The 20,975-nt window shown below is 36.4% G+C and overlaps 1 protein-coding gene across 5 annotated transcripts in view; it reads right to left on the minus strand.

Annotated features, from left to right (window-relative positions):
* CCDC7 (coiled-coil domain containing 7) overlaps positions 1 to 20,975 on the minus strand; it is a 276,653-nt gene that overhangs the window by 3,904 nt on the left and 251,774 nt on the right. For 4 of the 5 annotated variants that reach the window (XM_027121767.1, XM_027121770.1, XM_027121768.1 and 1 more), the window contains 4 exons: positions 18,703 to 18,822; positions 13,814 to 13,843; positions 12,897 to 12,989; positions 615 to 820 (listed from right to left, as the gene is read on the minus strand). In XM_027121767.1, the coding sequence (XP_026977568.1) occupies positions 774 to 820; positions 12,897 to 12,989; positions 13,814 to 13,843; positions 18,703 to 18,822 (290 nt within the window). In that variant the 3' untranslated portion in view covers positions 615 to 773. The remainder of the gene's footprint in view (positions 1 to 614; positions 821 to 12,896; positions 12,990 to 13,813; positions 13,844 to 18,702; positions 18,823 to 20,975) is intronic. The other variant, XM_027121771.1, reaches the window with a different exon arrangement.

Consider the following 20,975-nt stretch of genomic DNA (forward strand, 5'->3'; position numbering starts at 1 on the left):
AATATTGATACAAAACATAACTCCAAAATACTTAGGCTAATATTATTACTAACTGCTCTAATTCTTGCTGACAAAATATAGTAACATTCAAGGTACAAAAGGATTTTCTATAAGTTTAAATACCTATGTCAGTAATAATCCAGACTGGATTATAGACAGTTTCATCCAATAATATTTATGCTTCCCAGGGCACAGTAAAAATGTGGTTAAAAATAATATCTTAACTATTATTAAAATTGCTAATAACACTGTTACATATATGTATACAATATTATACATTATTATAAACATATGTATACAATATTATACATTATTATAATAAGATTGTTAACAATATTATTAACATTGGTTGGCAAGATTCATGTCTTTAAAATTCTTATCACTTGTATTTTGTCTCATTACAAATTCCACAGAATATGCTCCAACACATATCAATTAGGTTATTGTCATGTGGCATTTATGTTTATTTCCTTTCCTTTTTGAAATTGGTTGTGCAGTGTTTTAACATTGCTATTTTGAATCAGGTGAATATTTTTATCATTTGTAATTTATTCAATAAAAGACAACTCTAACTTTTTCAAACTTAGGAAAAAGGAAAAGCCATTTAAACTCACCGTCCATGATCTGGGTCTACCCTGTTTATTCAGGATCTTTCTCATTATTGTTCAATAAGCAGCATCTACTGAAGGCAGTGTTATTTCCACTCTTGCAGGTTCATTGCTGTCTTGACGAATTTGCTCATGTTATTTATTTTGCCCAGAATTAATTTATTCTCAAAAGTATGGGTGGGGTAGAGATTTTCGGGTAACAGTATATGGCACTTTAAAGGAAAATTATTGTGTGATTAAAAAAATAGTTCTATTAAATTTCATTATAGTTGATATAATTTTTATTATATGTGACAGCAAAACAATATTATATACAAATATTAACAATGGAAATGGAAAAGAGTACATAAATCTAACTACCTATGTTTCTATAGAAATGTTTCTCCAATTTTAGCCTGCATCAGAATACCCAGAGAACCTGTTAAACAAATTAGTGGCCTTGAACCCCACAGCTTCTATTTCAGTAGGTCTGGGGTGGGGTCCAAGAATTTGTATTTCTAGTAAGTTCCTAGTTAATGCCCAGGCTGCCAGTCCAGGAACCACACTTTGAGAAGCATTGATAGAGGACTTCAAAAAGTTCAAGTTCACTAGAATACTGCTTTTTGGAATACATAAAATGTATATGCTTAATATATCTATGCTTTTCAAAAAATCAGTCAGTTTTAAATAAGTCAATTTCTGAGCTGCAAAAGAAAGGAATCAAAAGAAATCAGTTTCAGGGAAGAAACAGTGGCAATTCCTTTTAGGTGGAAGACTCATATCTCTGAACTGATGGCGTCAAGATTGGATTATAAACTTATCTACTGACCTCAATGATGTATGTTGCAACATTGTTATAGAAAGAAAACTGGAAACAACCAAAGTGCCCATTTAACAGAGGCCTAGTTAAGTAATATACTTTTATTGCCAATAATAACATACTTGTGGTATGCTCAGATATAAAGGACTTAAAAAGAATTTGGTTGATTTGGATATGCTGATGTGGAAATATTTTCAAGATACATTATTATGCTTTAAAAAGTAAAGGAACAAAAAAGGTGCATAATTTCTTTGAATAAATAATGATAGAGGTGATGTCAGCAAGATAGAGGGCTAAGAGGTCCCAATGCTTGTCTCCTTCACAAACAAGCAAAATAATAAACGAACAACTGCAAACCAATGAAAATAGCTCTAGGAGAGCTCTGTACTACAAAGAAAAAGCAGCAGAAATCCGGAGGAGCTCAAAATCAAGGATGGCTGCATAGAAAAATGCAGGAAGCATTTTACCTGAGTCACCTCATCTTCTAGCCCAGGCCAGTTAGGAGGGATCCCCTCAGAGGAATTTCACCCCATGAGGAAAAGGAGAGGAGAACCCCAGCAAGCCTCACTGCCATGGGGAACTCCCACATATGCACCAGTGCTAATCCCAAGCTGATGGAGCTGCCTGGAGTCCCCCCGCTACCACACCCCTCCCCCATTACTCCCCAGGGTTAGAGCTGTCATGGTAGTAAGACCTGTCACCAGGACCCAGTTGCTGCTGTGCCCCATTCTCTGAGACTGGGAAGCCATAGCGCCTTACTGCCTATGGAACCAGATGAGCTGCCACTGCTCTGAGCCTCACTCCAGGTCCTAGGTTGTGGCTTTGACTCACCATTGCCAGGCCAAGCTGCTGCTGCTCTGTACTCCACCCTCTGTAGCCATTATCTGGACCCACCTGGCTTTAATGGGTTATCAGCTGGATGCACTGCTGCTGCTCTGTGACTGCCTCCCTGGGCCAGAGTTGGGGCTTTGACACACCATCCCCATGCCATGCTGCTACTGCACCCTGCTCCCTGGGCCCAAGTCACTACTGCACCCTGTCATCCCAGGGCCCTTGCTGTAGCTGAGTCCCCCTCTCCCCAAGTCACTGCAGCAAACTGCAGAGACCTAGACCTCGATTCCACAGGAGATGTGCACATGCCCACACCTCAGACTCTAGCGCCAGACAAGAACACTATAAGAAAAGAAAATTATAGGCCAATCCCTGATGACCATACATGCAAAAATTCTTAACAAAATACTAGCAAATAGAATTCAAGAGAACACTTAAAGGATCATAAGCTACGATCAAGTGGGATTCATCCCTGGGATGCAAGGATGATTCAATATAGCAAATCAATAAATGTGATATGCCCCATTAACAAAATTAAGGATAAAAATCGTATAATGAATTCAATAGATGAAGAAAAAATTTAACAAGTTTCAACACCCATTCATGATAAGAGGTTTCAACAAGTTAGGTATAGAAGGAATATACCTAATAAAGGCCATACATGACAAGCTCACAGCTAACATACTCAATGGTGATAAGTTAAAACCTTTTTCATCCAACATCAGGAACAAGACAAGGATGCCAACTCTCACCATTTCTACTCAAAATAGTACTGGAAGTTCTAGCCATAGCAATTAGAGAAAAAATAGAAATAAAACACATCCACATCAGAAAGGAAGAAGTAAAATGTAGTTATTTTCAGATGACATGATTTTATATATAGAAAATCCAAAAGACTCCACAAAAAAAGTTAGAACAAATGAATTCAATAGAGTTGCAGGATACAATATCAACATACAGAAATCAGTTGAATTTCTATATACTAACAGTAAAACATCTGAAAGAGAAAATAAGAAAAAAAATCCATTTTACAACAGCATGAAAAAAATACTTAAGAATAAATTTAAGCAAAAACACTTTACCTTGAAAATTATAAGACAATGAGGAAAAGAATTAAAGAAGACACAAATAAATGGAAAGATATCCTGTGTTCTTGAATTGGAAGAATTAATATTGTGAAAATGTCCACACAAAGCCATAAAAAGATGCTCAGCCTCACTAATTATTAGAGAAATGCAAATCAAAAACACAAATTACCTCACACCTGTCAGAATGGCTATCATCAAAAAAATCTACAAATAACAAATGTTGGCAAGGATGTGGAGAAAAAGAAACCATCATACACTGTTGGTGGGAATGTAAATTGGTGCAGCCACTATGGAAAACAGTATGGAGGTTCTGGAAAAAAAACTAAAAATGGAACTACACTATGATCCAGCAATTCCTCTCGTGGGTATATATTCCGAAAAAAGTAAAAACACTAATTGGAAAAGATACATGTGCCCCAATATTCATAGCAGCACGATTTACAATAGCCAAGACACAGAAGCAACCCATGTACCCATCAACAGATGAATGGATTAAGTAGACGTGGTGGGTATATATACAGTGGAATATTAGTCATAAAAAGAATACTACCGTCTCACTCCCTCTTGCGAGAACACCAGAATCACAACTAGTTGCTGGACAATCATTGACAGGAAGACACTGGAACTCACCAAAAAAGATACCCCACATCCAAAGACAGAGGAGAAGCCACAATGAGATGGTAGGAGGGGCCCAATCACAGTAAAATCAAATCCCATAACTGCTGGGTGGGTGACTCACAGACTGGAGAACATTTATACCACAGAAGTCCACCCACTGGAGTGAAGGTTCTGAGCCCCACGTCAGGCTTCCCAACCTGGGGGTCCAGAAACAGGAAGACGAATTCCTAGAGAATCAGACTTTGAAGCCTAGTGGGAATTGATTGCAGGACTTCGACAGGACTGGGGGAAACAGAGACTCCACTCTTGGAGGGCACACGCAAAGTAGTGTGCACATCGGGACCCAGGGGAAGGAGCAGTGACCCCAGGGGAGACTGAACCTGACCTACCTATTAGTGTTGGAGGGTGTCCTGCAGAGGCGGGGGCAGGGGGACTGTGGCTCACCGTGGGGAGAAGGACACTGGCAGCAGAAGTTTGGGGAAGTAGTCCTTGGCGTAAGCCCTCCCAGAGTCTGTCATTAGTCCCACCAAAGAGCCAAGGTAGGCTCCTGTTGGGTTGCCTCAGGCCAAACAACCAACAGGGAGGGAACCCAGCCCCACCCATCAACAGTCAAGTGACTGAGCTCTTTGAGCAACAGTCAGCTCTACCCACCACCAGTCCCTCCCATCAAGCCTCTTAGATAGTCTCATCCACCAGGGGGCAGAGACCAGAAGCAAGAAGAACAACAATCCTGCAGCCTGTGGAAGAAAAACCACATTCACAGAAAGATAGACAAGATGAAAAAGCAGAGGGCTATGTACCAGATAAAGGAACAAGATGAAACCCAAGAAAAACAACTAAATGAAGTGGAGATAGGCAACCTTCCAGAAAAAGAATTCAGAATAATGATAGTGAAGATGATCCAGGACCTTGGAAAAACAATGGAGGCAAAGATCGAGAAGATGCAAGAAATGTTTAACAAAGACCTCAAAGAATTAAAGAACAAACAAACAGAGATGAACAATACAATAACTGAAATGAAAACTACACTAGAAGGAATCAATAGCAGAATAACTGAGGCAGAAGAACTGATAAGTGACCTGGAAGACAGAATGGTGGAATTCACTGCTGCGGAACAGAATAAAGAAAAAAGAATGAAAAGAAAGGAAGACAGCCTAAGAGACCTCTGGGACAACATTAAACGCAACAACATTCACATTATAGGGGTCCCAGAAGGAGAAGAGAGAGAGAAAGGACCAGAGAAAATATTTGAAGAGATTATAGTTGAAAACTTCCCTAACATGGGAAAGGAAATAGCCACCCAAGTCCAGGAAGTGCAGTGAGTCCCATACAGGATAAACCCAAGGAGAAACAGGTCAAGACACATAGCAATCAAATTGGCAAAAATTAAAGACAAAGAAAAATTATTGAAAGCAGCAAGGGAAAAACGACACATAACATACAAGGGAACCCCATAAGGTTAACACTGATTTCTCAGCAGAAACTCTACAAGCCAGAAGGGAGTGGCATGATATACTTAAAGTGATGAAAGGGAAGAACCTACAACCAAGATTACTCTACCCGGCAAGGATCTCATTCAGATTCGATGGAGAAATCAAAATCTTTACAGACAAGCAAAGGCTAAGAGAATTCAGCACCACCAAACCAGCTCTACAACAAATACTAAATGAACTTCTCTAAGTGGGAAACACAAGAGAAGAAAAGGATCTACAAAAGCAAACCCAAAACAATTAAGAACATGGTCATAGAAACATACATATCGATAATTACCTTAAATGTGAACGGATTAAATGCTCCAACCAAAAGACACAGGCTTGCTGAATGGATACAAAAACAAGATCCATACATACGCTGTCTTCAAGAGACCCACTTCAGACCTAGGGACACATACAGACTGAAAGTGAGGGGATGGAGAAAGATACTCCATGCAAATAGAAATCAAAAGAAAGCTGGAGTAGCTATACTCATACCAGATAAAATAGATGTTAAAATAAAGAATGTTACAAGAGACAAGGAAGGATACTACATAATGATCAAGGGATCAATCCAAGAAGAAGATATAACAATTATAAATATATATGCACCCAACATAGGAGAACCTCATTACATAAGGCAACTGCTAACAGCTGTAAAAGAGGAAATCAACAGTAACACAATAATAGTGGGGGACTTTAACACCTCACTTACACCAAAGGACAGATCATCCAAAATGAAAATAAATAAGGAAACAGAAGCTTTAAATGACACAACAGACCAGATAGATTTAATTGATATTTATAGGACATTCCATCCCAAAACAGCAGATTACACTTTCTTCTCAAGTGTGCACAGAACATTCTCCAGGATAGATCACATCTTGGGTCACAAATCAAGCCTCAGTAAATTTAAGAAAATTTAAATCATATCAAGCATCTTTTCTGACCACAACGCTATGAGATTAGAAATGAATTACAGGGAAAAAAACATAAAAAACACAAACACATGGAGGCTAAACAATACGTTACTAAATGACCAAGACATCACTGAAGAAATCAAAGAGGAAATCAAAAAATACCTAGAGACAAATGACAATGAAAACACGACGATCCAAAACCTATGGGATGCAGCAAAAGCAGTTCTAAGAGGGAAGTTTATAGGTATACAAGCCTACCTCAAGAAACAAGAAAAATCACAAGTAAACAACCTAACCTTACACCTGAAGGAACTAGATATAGAAGAGCAAACAAAATCCAAAGGTAGCAGAAGGAAAGAAATCATAAAGATCAGAGCAGAAATAAATGAAATAGAAACAAAGAAAACAATAGCAAAGATCAATAAAACTAAAAGATGGTTCTTTGAGAAGATAAAGTTGATAAACCATTAGCCAGGCTCATCAAGAAAAAGAGGGAGAGGACTCAAATCAATAAAATTAGAAATGAAAAAAGAGAAGTTACAACAGACACCGCAAAAAAACAAAGCATCCTAAGAGACTACTACAAGCAACTCTATGCCAACAAAATGGAAAACCTGGAAGAAATGGACAAATTCTTAGAAAAGTATAACCTTCCAAGACTGAACCAGGAAGAAACGGAAAATATCAACAGACCAATCACGAGTAATGAAATTGAAACTATGATTAAAAATCTTCCAACAAAGAAAAGTCCAGGACCAGATGGCTTCACAGGTGAATTCTATCAAACATTTAGAGAAGAGCTAACACCCATCCTTCTCAAACTCTTCCAAAAAATTGCAGAGGAAAGAACACTCCCAAACTCATTCTATGAGGCCACCATCACCCTGATACGAAAACCAGACAAAAATACTACAAAAAAGGAAAATTACAGACCATTATCACTTATGAATACAGATACAGAAATCCTCAACAAAATACTAGCAAACAGAAACCAACAACATATTAAAAGGGTCATATACCATGATCAAGTCAGATTTATCTCAGGGATGCAAGGATTCTTCAATATATGCAAATCAATCAATGTGATACACCATATTAACAAATTGAAGAATAAAAACCATATGATCATCTCAATAGATGCAGAAATAGCTTCTGACAAAATTCAACACCCATTTATGATAAAAACTCTCCAGAAAGTGGGCATAGAGGGAACCTACCTCAACATAATAAAGGCCATATATGACAAACCCACAGCAAACATCATTCTCAATGGTGAAAAACTGAAAGCATTTCAACTAAGATCAGGAATGAGACAAGGATGTCCACTCTCACCACTATTATTCAACATAGTTTTGGAAGTCCTAGCTACGGCAATCAGAGAAGAAAAAGAAATAAAAGGAATACAAATTGGAAAAGAAGAAGTAAAACTGTCACTGTTTGCAGATGACATGATACTATACATAGAGAATCCTAAAAATGCCACCAGAAAACTACTAGAGCTAATCAATGAATTTGGTAAAGCTGTAGGATACAAAATTAATGCACAGAAATCTCTTGCATTCCTATACACTAATGATGAAAAATATGAAAAAGAAATTAAGGAAACACTCCCATTTACCATTGCAACAAAAAGAATAAAATACCTAGGAATAAACCTATCTAGGAAAACAAAAGACCTGTATAAAGAAAACTATAAGACACTGATAAAAGAAATTAAAGATGATACCAACAGATGGAGAGATATACCATGTTCTTGGATTGGAAGAATCAATATTGTGAAAATGACTATACTACCCCAAGCAATCTACATATTCAATGCAATCCCTATCAAATTACCAATAGCATGTTTTACAGAACTAGAACAAATCATCTCAAAATTTGTATGGAGACACAAAAGATCCCGAATAGCCAAAGTAGTCTTGAGGGAAAAAGACGGAGCTGGAGGAATCAGAGTCCCTGACTTCAGACTATACTACAAACCTACAGTAATGAAGGCAATATGGTACTGGCACAAAAACAGAACACAGATCAATGAAACAAGATAGAAAGCCCAGAGATAAACCCACACACCTATGGTCAATTAATCTATGACAAAGGAGGCAAAGATATACAATGGAGAAAAGACAGTCTCTTCAATAAGTGGTGCTGGGAAAACTGGACAGCTACATGTAAAAGAATGAAATTAGAACACTCCCTAACACCATACACAAAAATAAACTCAAAATGGATTCGAGATCTAAATATAAGACCAGACACTATAAAACTCTTATAGGAAAACATAGGAAGAACACTCTTTGACATAAATCACAGCAAGATCTTTTTTGATCCACCTCCTAGAGTAATGGAAATAAAAACAAAAAGAAACAAATGGGACCTAATGAAACTTCAAAGCTTTTGCACAGCAAAAGAAACCATAAACAAGATGAAAAGACAACCCTCAGAATGGGAGAAAATATTCGCAAATGAATCAACGGACAAAGGACAAAGGAAAAATATATAAACAACTCATGCAGTTTATTATTAAAGAAACAAACAACCCAATCCAAAAATGGGCAGAAGACCGAAATAGACATTTCTCTGGAGAAGACATACAGATGGCCAAGAAGCACATGAAAAGCTGCTCAACATCACTAATTATTTTAGAGAAATGCAAATCAAAACTACAATGAGTTATCACCTCATACCAGTTAGAATGGGCATCATCAGAATATCTACAAACAACAAATGCTGGAGAGGGTGTGGAGAAAAGGGAGCCCTCTTGCACTGTTGGTGGGAATGTAAATTGATACAGCCTCTATGGAAACAGTATGGAGGTTCCTTAAAAAACTAAAAATAGAATTACCATATGAGCCAGCAATCCCACTACTGGGCATATTCCCAGAGAAAACCATAATTCAAAAAGACACATGCACCCCAATGTTCATTGCAGCACTATCTACAATAGCCAGGTCATGGAAGCAACCTAAATGCCCATCGACAGACAAATGGATAAGGAAGCTGTGGTACATATATACAATGGAATATTACTCAGCCATAAAAAGGAACGAAATTGAGTCATTTGTTGAGACGTGGATGGATCTAGAGACTGTCATACAGAATGAAGTAAGTCAGAAAGAGAAAAACAAATATCGTACATTAATGCATGTATGTGGAATCTAGAAAAATGGTACAGATGAACCGGTTTGCAGGGCAGAAGTTGAGACACAGATGTAGAGAACAATTGTATGGACACCAAGGGGGGAAAACCGTGGTGGGGTGGGGATGGTGGTGTGCTGAATTGGGAGATTGGGATTGACATGTATACACTGATGTGTATAAAACTGATGACTAATAAGAACCTGCAGTATAAACAAACAAACAAACAAACAAAAAACCCAAATAACACTAAACTTTCTTTGGGTTATTGGTATGGAAATATGTTAATATAAATGTTTCAGACGTTACATGAAATTTCTAAAAATCTTATATGTTCTGTTATAATGTTATAAGCCATTATTCTAGTTATTATTTTAAAATGTATACCTCAGAAATAACTAAATTTCCTTGTCAATTGCATTATTATGAACTTTCATCAAATCTTTAACCATGGTCATTTTTAAGTCTTTTGCTATTTACATACAGTTCTGGGTGTACTCTGATGCTTTCGCAAAAATGTTCCTATAAAAGGGTTTCATCTTCAAGGAATTCATGGAAAAGACTCTGACAAGTACAGGTTTCTGGTAACTGACTATACTGCTGAACTGAATGAATAAGCATTTTCAGAACTCTAATGGAAAACTGATGAATTCATGAAAGTTCTAACAAAAGATTAAGATGAAAAAAAATTACATGGGACTGAGTGAACTGATGAGGATGATTGTAATTTTTGTGACTTTCTGTTTGAATTAAAAAAAAAAAAAGAAAATCCCAGAAGCACTCAGAGGCAAAAATATACGAATCAATTTTCACAGCAAAGTAAAGGAGCTGTTACAGTGGAGGATTACTGGACTGAACATCAATATTATGACATAGTATGAGTGTGTTTCGTGTTTAGTTATTGCAATCATTGTTGCTCTTGTTGTGGTCATCCATTTACAATGCTTGGTGTCAGTTTATTTATCTCTTGTAAAAATAAAATACAGTGTGTGTGGAAAAAAAAAGAATACTACCATTTGCAGCAACGTGGAGGGACTTAGAGAATATTATGCTTAGTGAAATAAATCAGGGTAAAATGATATATGATATCACTTATATGTGGCATCTGAAAATAATACAAATGAATATACATTTACAAAACAGACTCACAGATATAGAAAACAAACTTGTGGTTATCAAAGGGGAGAGAGAAGTGGGGGAGGGACAAATTAGGGGTATGGGATGAACAGATACTAACTACTTTATATAAAATAGATAAGCAGCAGGATATACTATATAGCACAGATAATTTTCATTATCTTGTATTAACCTATAGTACAATATAATCTGCAAAAATACTGAATGACTATGCTGCACACCTGAAACTAACACAATATTGCAAATCAACTATACTTCAATAAAAGAAATGGAAATGTCTTTCAATAGAAGAATGGTTAAATAAGTTATAGCATATTCATATGATAAAATATGCAGCAACTTAAAGGTGTGAGAAATAAAAGAAGTCTATATCAAGTTACTGGGATCAAAAAATTTCACAATTTGTATGGAAACACAACAGACCCCAAAGAGCCAAAGCAAACTTGAGAAAGAAAAACGGAGCTGGAGGAAATCAGGCTCCCTGACTTAAGACTATACTACAACGCTACAGTAATCAAGACAGTATGGTACTGGCACAAAAACAGAAATATAGAACAATGGAACAGGATAGAAAGCCCAGAGATAAACCCATGCACATATGGTCACCTTGTTGTTGATAAAGGAAGCAAGAGTATACAATGAGAAAAGACAGCCTCTTCAATTAGTGGTGCTGGGAAAACTGGACAGCTACATGTAAAAGAATGAAATTAGAACACCTCCTAATACCATACAAAAAAATAATCTCAAAATGGATTAAAGACTTAAATGTAAGGCCAGACACGATAAAACTCTTAGAGGAAAACATAGGCAGAACACTCTATGACATACATCACAGCAAGATGACCCACCTCCTAGAGAAATGGAAATAAAAACGAAAAGAAACAAATGGGACCTAATGAAACTTAAAAGCTTTTGCACGGCAAAGGAAACCATAAACAAGACAAAAAGACAACCCTCAGAATGGGAGAAAATATTTGCAAATGAAGCAACTGACAAAGGATTAATCTCTAAAATTTACAAGCAGCTCAGGCAGGTCAATATCAAAAAAACAAACAACCCAATGTAAAAATGGGCAGAAGACCTAAATAGACATTTCCCCCAAAAAGATATACAGATGGCCAACAAACACATGAAAGGATGTTCAACATCACTAGTCATTAGAGAAATGCAAATCAAAACTACAATGAGGTAACCTTACACTGGTCAGAATGGCTATCATCAAAAAATCTAGAAACAATAAATGCTGGAGAGGGTGTGGAGAAAAGGTAATCCTCTGCACTGTTGGTGGGAATGTAAATTGATACAGCCACTATGGAGAACAGTATGGAGGTTACTTAAAAAACTAAAAATAGAACTACCATATGACCCAGTAATCCCACTACTGGGCATATACCCTGAGAAAACCATAATTCAAAAAGGGTCATGTACCACAATGTTCACTGCAGCACTATTTACAATAACCAGGACATGGAAGCAACCTAAGTGTCCATCGACAGATGAATGGATAAAGAAGATGTGGCACATATATACAATGGAATATTATTCAGCCATAAAAGGAAACAAAATTGAGTTATTTGCAGTGAGGTGGATGGACCTAGAGTCTGTCATACAGAATGAAGTAAGTAAGAAAGTGAAAAACAAATACCGTATGCTAACACATATATATGGAAACTAAAAAAAAAAAAAAAGTTCTGATGAACTTAGGGGCAGGACAGGAATAAAGATGCAGACGTAGAGAAAGGACTTGAGGACATGGGGAGGTGGAAGGGTAAGCTGGACCAAAGTGAGAGAGTAGCACTGACATATATACACTACCAAATGTAAAACAGATAGCTAGTGGGAAGCAGCTGCATCACACAGCAAGATCAGCTTGGTGCTTTGTGACTACCACAAAGGGTGGGATGGGAGGGTGGGAGGGAGACACAAGAGAGAGGGGATATGGGGATATAGGTATGCATATAGCTGATTCACTTTGTTATACAGCAGAAACTAACACAACATTGTAAAGCAATTATACTCCAATAAAGATGTTAAGAAAAAATTTACTTGGATCAGAGGTGAGGACAATCAATGCATATGATCCTCTTATTGTACAGAACATATATGTTCTCTGTGTGTGTGTCTGTGTGTATATGAAAAAATGTTTGGAAAAATATACTTGGCTTTGCTCCTAATAGGTTGTCGGGAGGAGAGGGCCCGTAGGTTTGAGGTGATTGGTAAATGGAGTCACTGGAAACATAGTATAAGGTTTTATTTCATATATCTTTGTATAGCATGGAATATTTTACCTTTATAGATAGGTTTTCTAGCTGTAGCGATCAGAGCAGGCAGAGTATCAAGTTCACCTTTCTTTTTGTTTAAGGTCAAATTTTTTCGATGCCCTAAAAAATAATAGTGTCACTAAATTATTCTAGAAATAACCTCATTTAAACTTTTAAAAAGTTAAAATAAATCTCATTAATCCACTTCTAAAGTACAGCTTCTGTAATTATATTTTAATAATTTAGATAAAGCAGCTTTACTAACACAAATATTTTCTCTTTGATTTTTCCTTGCCGGGTATTTGATATTTATAAACATAAACAATAAGTGTGCAAATCAAGAAAACGAAATAACTAAAAAACTATATAAAAATGTTAGAGAAAGAGCTTTTTAAATAGTATGTCAAAAATAAAAAAATACTTAAGCAATCAAATCAATCTCAAGTAAATCTCAAGTAAATCTCAAGTAAAGTTTTTATCTCTACGTATCTTTATCTTAAATAAAGCATATCTTTATTTAACAAAAAAAGAAGTCTGTATTCCTACAGTGAAAAATCTAGTGCTAGAATGGAGGGAGAAATGCTATAGAAATGCTATTTTAAAGATACATATTTTGAGCACTGTTAAAAATAAAAGTATGTAATAATGAAAACAGTTTCAGTATGCTCACTTAGAGAAAAATACATTAAAATAAAATGCAGAATGTGCAATATTTAGATGGTAGTTTCTCAAAGTTAGTAGATAAAATTACATTAATGTGTTTAATTTCCACAACATGTATCTTGCTGAGAAATAAAGCATGATTATATAACACCACTGGAGCAATGGATAAGAAATAGGGTCTGTAAATTAGTTCTTAAATATTAGTGGATTAGATGGTTGGGAGATGATAATGAAAGGAAAGGAAGAAAATGAACATAACGTTTATTTTCCTTCATACTTACCCTCATGTTGACTCTTTCTATTGACCTTGCCTGGGATTGGACAAAAGAGGTATATATAAATATAAGGAAGAGGATTATAAGATGGGTTTATCTCAGTCATCTGCAGGATCTATAATAGTGTGTAAGAAAGGAATGTTGAGAAAAAACTCGAGTTCCAGTTTAGTGGTGGTGGGGAAGGAAGAGCCATGCCAGAGACACCACTCATCCACTAAGCATGCATGTATGTTAGATAAGCTTAATTCAGAATTTACTTTCACTTATGTTTTGCTAAACTGGTTATATAACTAAGGCTAGTACAATCTGGTAACTTCCATATAATTAAATCTTTATTCATTGAAAACATCACATTGTACACTAAAAATATTACAAATTACCTGAATGTTCTTTATTCAATGAAGGAAAGTGGAAGGTTTTATAAACACTTGACCCAGCCCTAGATGCTCTATGAAGTACTTTTGGACGTTCAGTCACATGGGGTGAAAAGTACTCATAAGGTTCTTCCAGAAATATTTAGAAAATAAGTTAGCTGTAAGATGGGTCACACTTATAACTTTTTATTTTTAATACTCACACATTAAGTTAGTTGCCAATAAAAATAAAATTAAATAAATTAAAATAATGAACATTAAGTTTTTGAGATCATTAATTTAATTAAAATAATAAAGATGTATATTTAGAAGACTAGTTTGGAGATCAGAGCTAAGTAAAAGAAGCAAATCACAAAAGAACTCATAAGATTCCATTTCTATGAAATGTCCAGTATAGGCAAATTTTATAGAGACAGAAATTAGATTAGTGGTTGCCTAGGGCTGGGGGAGTATGAGGACTAGAGGAGAGAAGGCAGGGGGATTCTGTTTTCAAAGTGCTGAAAGCAAAAATTCACAACCAAGAATTTTATACCCAGAGAAACTATCATTCAAAAATAAAGATGAAACAAAGATATTCCTAAATTAAAACAAAAATTAAGAGATATTGATCTTATACTACCAGCCATGTCTTAAAAGAAATGCTAAAGGGAAAACCTCAGGCTGAAACAAAATGACACCCAGATGGTAACTCAAATCCACATGAAGAAATAAAAAGCACCTTAAAGGTAATTATATAGGTAAATATAAATGACAATATACATTTTTCTCTTTTCTTCAATTAACTGACTAAAAAAGACTACTGCATAAAAATGTATTGCTGGACATATAAAATAAAACTCAATTTTATTTCTATATAAGAGCATTGAATAATCCAAAAACGATATTAGGGAAACAATTTTATTTGCAAAAGCATCAGAAATAATAAAATAGTAATAAATTCAACAGAGGGGCACAGCTTTTATCACAAGTTACAAGACATTGCTCAGGGAAATTAAAGAAATCTAAATAAAGATATACATTCACTGGAATGAACAGTATTCCATTGTGTGTATATATGTATACATATATATGAATATTGCATATTTTGTAGATTAATAATATCATATATAATTATTAACACATACAAAATAAAACAGCTATTTTGAATTCTTTATTGGGTAAGTTGCAGACCCCCATGTCTTTGGGGTTGGTTTCTGGAAGATTATTGTGATCCTTTGGTAGTATCATGTTGCCTTGATTTTTCGTGTTGCTTGGGGTGTTGTGTGCTGTCTTCACAGTTGAAGTAGCAGTCACTTCCTTCAGTCGTTACTACTGCCTTCAGGGAAGAAACCTTCCATCAGCACTGTTACAGACTGAGGCTTTCTCAGACCTTGAGTGGATACAACTACTCACACTTCTTGCTCCCTCTTGTGGCAGAATTCTTAAGCTTGTATATCTTTGGATTCTGCAACGCATCAGCCCCAATCCTGACTGCCACCCTTTTGTTTCCCTAAAGTGGTGCTACAGCTCAAGTTTCTGGTTTCTCTCTGGTCCACAGACTCCGGCCTGCTTTCTCCAAGTGCTCCCTAGATGTCCAACAAAGCTTGCTCTGCCGCCACCCTCAGGAGCATCCACAGGGAGCTGGCTGCAGTGTGAGGGAAAGTGGGTGAGGCATGCCTGTTGCTTGGGGTGCCACATGCTAGCCGGGGGTATCCGCAGGTGAGGCTTTCCCAGAAGTTCATGGGTGAGCTTTCTGATGGAGTTCACAGCATAGTCAGCAGGAACTGAATCCCTTTAATGCTCCCCCAAAATGTTACGTGCCTCTCTCCTGAACTCTTCTCACCCCAAATTTAGTACTCTGGATGCTGCAGGAGAGAAATGAGTCTCTTTGGCAGTGTCCTGTACAGCTGGGGAAGCCTGGTGTTCATTCACCTGCTCTTCCTCCCACCCCACCTCTCACCCCCCTCAGAGGATGGCCTTGCTTGGCCCTAGCTGTGTCACCTTGGGGAAGGTGGGCAAAGTCAAACTGTTCCTCTTATCCACTCTAATGTGTCCAAATTCTTATTTTTCACTCCACTGGAGTGCTGGAACTTCTCCTCTAGAAACCCAGACTTCCATAAAAGCTCTCTTGTCTGTGGTGACTGCCCAAGTCGAGGTTATCCAGATGCTTCTGGACCATGGCCAAGAGGGGCTGGAACCAGTTCATAAGCTACTGAAGAGCGCACAGTCAGGATGGAGGTCTATCTTCCTATTATTTGATGCACAGGTGGATGAAACTCTGGATCCTTTGGCGTATGATGCTGGATCCCAAACTCTCACAAAGCCACTTTTGTTCATGGATGGATGTCAAATTTTTGTTGTTGAGGAGAGTTTAGGAGGGGTATCTTATGCCATCATGATGATGATGTCACCTGTCATAAATTTGCAGTGAAGTAAGTTCTGTATGTCCTAGTCTGCATTCCCTCCTGGGATCTCCCAACATCCTGGTTTTTGAATGCATAGTTTTACTGAGAAAATTATAATTAACATATAATCAAATGATGGAAAAGATGACCTAAATTTATGGATCATTGACTGCTATATGCCTCTGCTTTTTTTTCCCACCTTTTTGTAGGGGAGTGCCTACCGTGGAGTCTATCCTTGTCTGTGCTACTATATTGTGTGTGTGTGTGCATGTGTGTGTGTGCGTGTGTGTGTGTGTGTTTTGTGGTAAGTCACATCACAGGAACTGTCCCTGAAAATGATTACAGATCACAAGACTGTGGTCTTTGGCACTGATGCCAAATTTTAATGAGAATCTGTGTAGCTCTTGGAAGAGCACGTGTGTTTTGCATGCAGGGGGTAGGGATCACGGATATTTGCAAACAGAGGGAGCACTGGTGCACTGGATTCGATAACAGCCTCAACATGTCCTTGACTACCTGTACTCATGTCCTCTCACACAACTCTGATCTTAGTATATGACTTTAGTGAATGCAAGAAAAGCAAACAAATGCAAGCAGAGATGTCAAAATTGCTTGTTCATTAAGGTTTGCCCCACATGCTGTGCTAAGAACCTGAGGTTACAATGTAAAGACCCCTAAGCCAACCAGCTGGAAGATGAGAGACATGTAGCCAGGTCACCTCCTGTGACACCTGAAAAGCTTATTTTCTCTTATCTCCCAAACCACTCTTCTACATTCTGCTTTGTGGTACTGGATCTGGGATTCTAAGAACTACATTTTTGCTTTGCCAGGTAGCTCCAAGTTAGGCTGTGCAAATAGGGCAAGCTAGACGTAGATTGCAAGTTTGGAAAAGAAACAAGGGATTTGTTTCTCCCACTTGGTTACCAATGGGCTTCCTGAGAGCTCATGTCCCTTTTCAGTTCTGGTGAACATCATGCCAGCAATGTTTCTTTTTCCCAGGAGCAGAAGTTCTTTCCATGACACAAATGGTTTGCATTCTTTCCAACATATGCAGAACAAGTTTTATTAAATTTAATTTATTATTTAAAATTATTTAAAATTATTAAAAATTATTAAAATTTTAAATTTATTACTAAGTTTTATTAAATTCTCACCCGAGACACTAGCAGTGCCTCCTCTTCAGAAGTACATCTGAGACTCTTCCTGAAACATCAGCCAAGTAACATCCTCTACACTCAGAGGTCTCCTTTACCCCTAATGGTGGAAACTTCTCCTGAAACTGCTTTCTCCATGTTACTTTAGAATTCTTTTTACACTTTCAGCTACTTGGCTAACAATTTTATACTTAGTTAACTAGTTTTTTATTCTTGCTCTCTTTTCAAACAGTTAGTGTGGTCTCTATCTCCTGATGAACACCAACTATATACCTGTATTGTCCCAAATAACAGTGAGCCAACTGCTAGACAAGTGAGTGAAGCCACTGACCACAAGCTGACCAAAGATGTGTAAGTTAGCCCAGCTCACAGCAGTCTACATTGCTAACTCCCAAATCGTGAACTGTATGAATAGTTATGCTTTAAGCTAAATAGTTTTTGGGTAATTATTTAGTAAAATAACACTAACAAATGTGGAAAAAATTTTAAAAAGGTTGAGATATGATTTAATAACTCTAAGATGGGCATAAATGAAAAAAAACCCCACCCATCTGTATGGCTGACGGTTATGTAGAGAAAAGTATATTTTTCCCAAATTGCTGGTAAAAATGTTAACACCCTTTTAGGAAAACAGTCTCACAGTATCTTTTAATATTAAAAATTAATATACACTTTAACACTACCAATCCTGCGACACTACCCCAAAGAGATAAAAACATCAAATGTAAGAATATATACTCATGGACACATTTAGTAGTGAAAAAACTTAAAAAGTCAATGACCTTTAATAGAAGAATGATCAAATAAACAATTCTGCTAGTAAAAAGGATAAATTAAAGTTGTTTCATTTTCAGGCTTACAAGGATTTATCTAAGATGTTTCTGAATAAAAAGATGCAAAAAAGAGTAAAATGAAAAACCATACCACAAGAACCATTCTAAGTAACTATATAGTATTTTATATCTTTATATATAATTTTTTACCTTCATCATCAAAGGGTGATAAATTCATCACTTTTGTTTTATATTTACTTGGTGCAATGTGCCTGGTGTAGAAATCTTCTTGATATGAGAATGCATCTTTGTTTTTAAATAAACTCATACCTAAAGTAAAGTTTAAAAACAAAAATTATATGAAGTCTGAATATTTACACACTACTCCTCAAAGTCCATGTATTAGTCTTTATGCATTTGTAATGTTTCCTTCCCACAGTTTGGCCACTCATCTATTACTGTTACTCCAGTTTCTATAAACTATTTCATCCCTTTTTCTTCCTTCTCTTTATTCTGTGTTCCTTGGGTAGCGTCTTTTTCCCCCCAACTTCACTGAGGTATACTTAGTATACAAAAATTGTGCATATTTATACATTTTGATGAATTTGAAAATACGCATACACCTGTGATGCCATCACGATAAGGTAATAAAAATATCCATCGCCTCTAAAAGACTACTCGTCTCCTTGCTTTTTTATGTGTATGTGGTAAGAACACTTAGCATGAAGCACTCCCTCTAACAATTTTTACATGCACAAGACTGTATTGTTAACTATAGACATAATGTTGTTCAGAAGGTCTCTAGAACTCACTCATGTAGTATAAATGAGACTTTACACCCATTTAACTACTACCCATTTCCCCCTACCCCCAGCCCCTGGAAACTACCATTTTATTCTCTGTTTCTGTGAGTTTGACTATTTTACATCTCATATAAGTGAAATTATGCATTATTTGTCCTTCTGTGACTGGTTTATTTCATTTAGCATTAATACCTTTCAGGTTCATCCTTGTTGTTATGTATGGAAGGACATCTTTATCTTTTAAGACTGAATAATATTCTATGTCTATACTACATTTTCATTTTTCCTCAGATTTACTGAGACATAATTAACATAAAACATTGCATAAGTTTAAGGTGTACAATGTGATTATTTGATACATGAAAGGATTACCACAATAGAATTAGTTAAAACCTCCATCACCACACATAATTACCTTTTTAAATTTTGTAGTAAGAACACTGAAGATGTACTCTCCTAGCAACTTTTAATTATTGTCATCACACTGTATATTAGATCCCAGGACTTATTCTTCTTCTCCCTAGAAGTCTGTACCCTTTAACCAACATCTTCCCATATCCTCCACCCCACAGCCCCTGGTAACCACTATTCTACTCTCTGTTTCTGAGTTCAACTTTTTTAGATTCCACATATGAATGATATCATACAAACGCTTTCTGTCTCACTTATTTCACTTCTATAATGACCTCAAGTTCCACACTGTCCCAAATGGCAGGATTTCCTTTTTTTATATAGCTGAATGACATTCGATCGATTATCTGTCTTTATCTCTTCATCTGTCTTCAGACACTTAGGTTGTTTCTAAGACTTGGCTATTGTGAATAATGCTGCAGGGAATATGGGAGTGCAGATATCTCTTCTTAAATAGTGACTTGACTTCTTCAGATATGTACTCAGAAGTGAAACTGCTGGATCATATGATAGATCTATTTTTATTTTTTGGAGGAACATCTATACTGTTTTCCATAGTGGCTGTATCAACTTAAAATCTCACCAACACTGCACAAAGGTTCCCTCTTCCCCACATCCTCACCAACTTTTATCTTTTTGATAATAGTAATTTTAACAGGTGTGAGATATCTCACTGTGGCTTTGATTTGCATTTTCTTGATTAGTTGAGCACCTTTTCATGTGTCCGTTAGCCATTCATATATCTTCTTTGGGAAAATGTCTATTCAGGCCCCTTCCCATTTATAGTCGCATTGTTTGTTTGTTCTAATATTGAGCTGTATAAGTCCTTATATACTTTGGATATTAACCCCTTATCAGATAGATGGTTTGCAAATCTTTTCTCCCATTCCTTAGGTTGCCTTGTGATTTTCGATGGTTCCTTTTGCTGTGTAAAAGATTTTTAATTTGATGTTGTCCAAGCTGTTGACTTTTGGTTTTGTTGCTTGTGCTTTTTAGTGCAATGTCTGAAATGTCATTGCCAAGACCAATGTCAAGGAGCTTTTTCACTGTTTTACTGTACGAGTATTGAGGTTTTAGAGCTCACATTTAAATATTTAATCCATTTTGAGTGAAACATTGTAAACAATATAAGATACAGGTCCAATTTCATTCTTGCATATGGATATCCAATTTTCCAAAACCATTTATTAAAGAGACTATCTTTTCCCCATTTGTAAGATATTCTCTGTAGATGACATGATCATATTTTTTTCTTATTGAAGTTGATTT

Source organism: Aethalodelphis obliquidens, unplaced genomic scaffold, assembly GCF_003676395.1.
Source record: "Aethalodelphis obliquidens isolate GAN/ISIS:26980383/991018 unplaced genomic scaffold, ASM367639v1 scaffold23, whole genome shotgun sequence".
In the NCBI taxonomy this organism is placed as follows: Eukaryota; Metazoa; Chordata; class Mammalia; order Artiodactyla; family Delphinidae; genus Aethalodelphis; species Aethalodelphis obliquidens.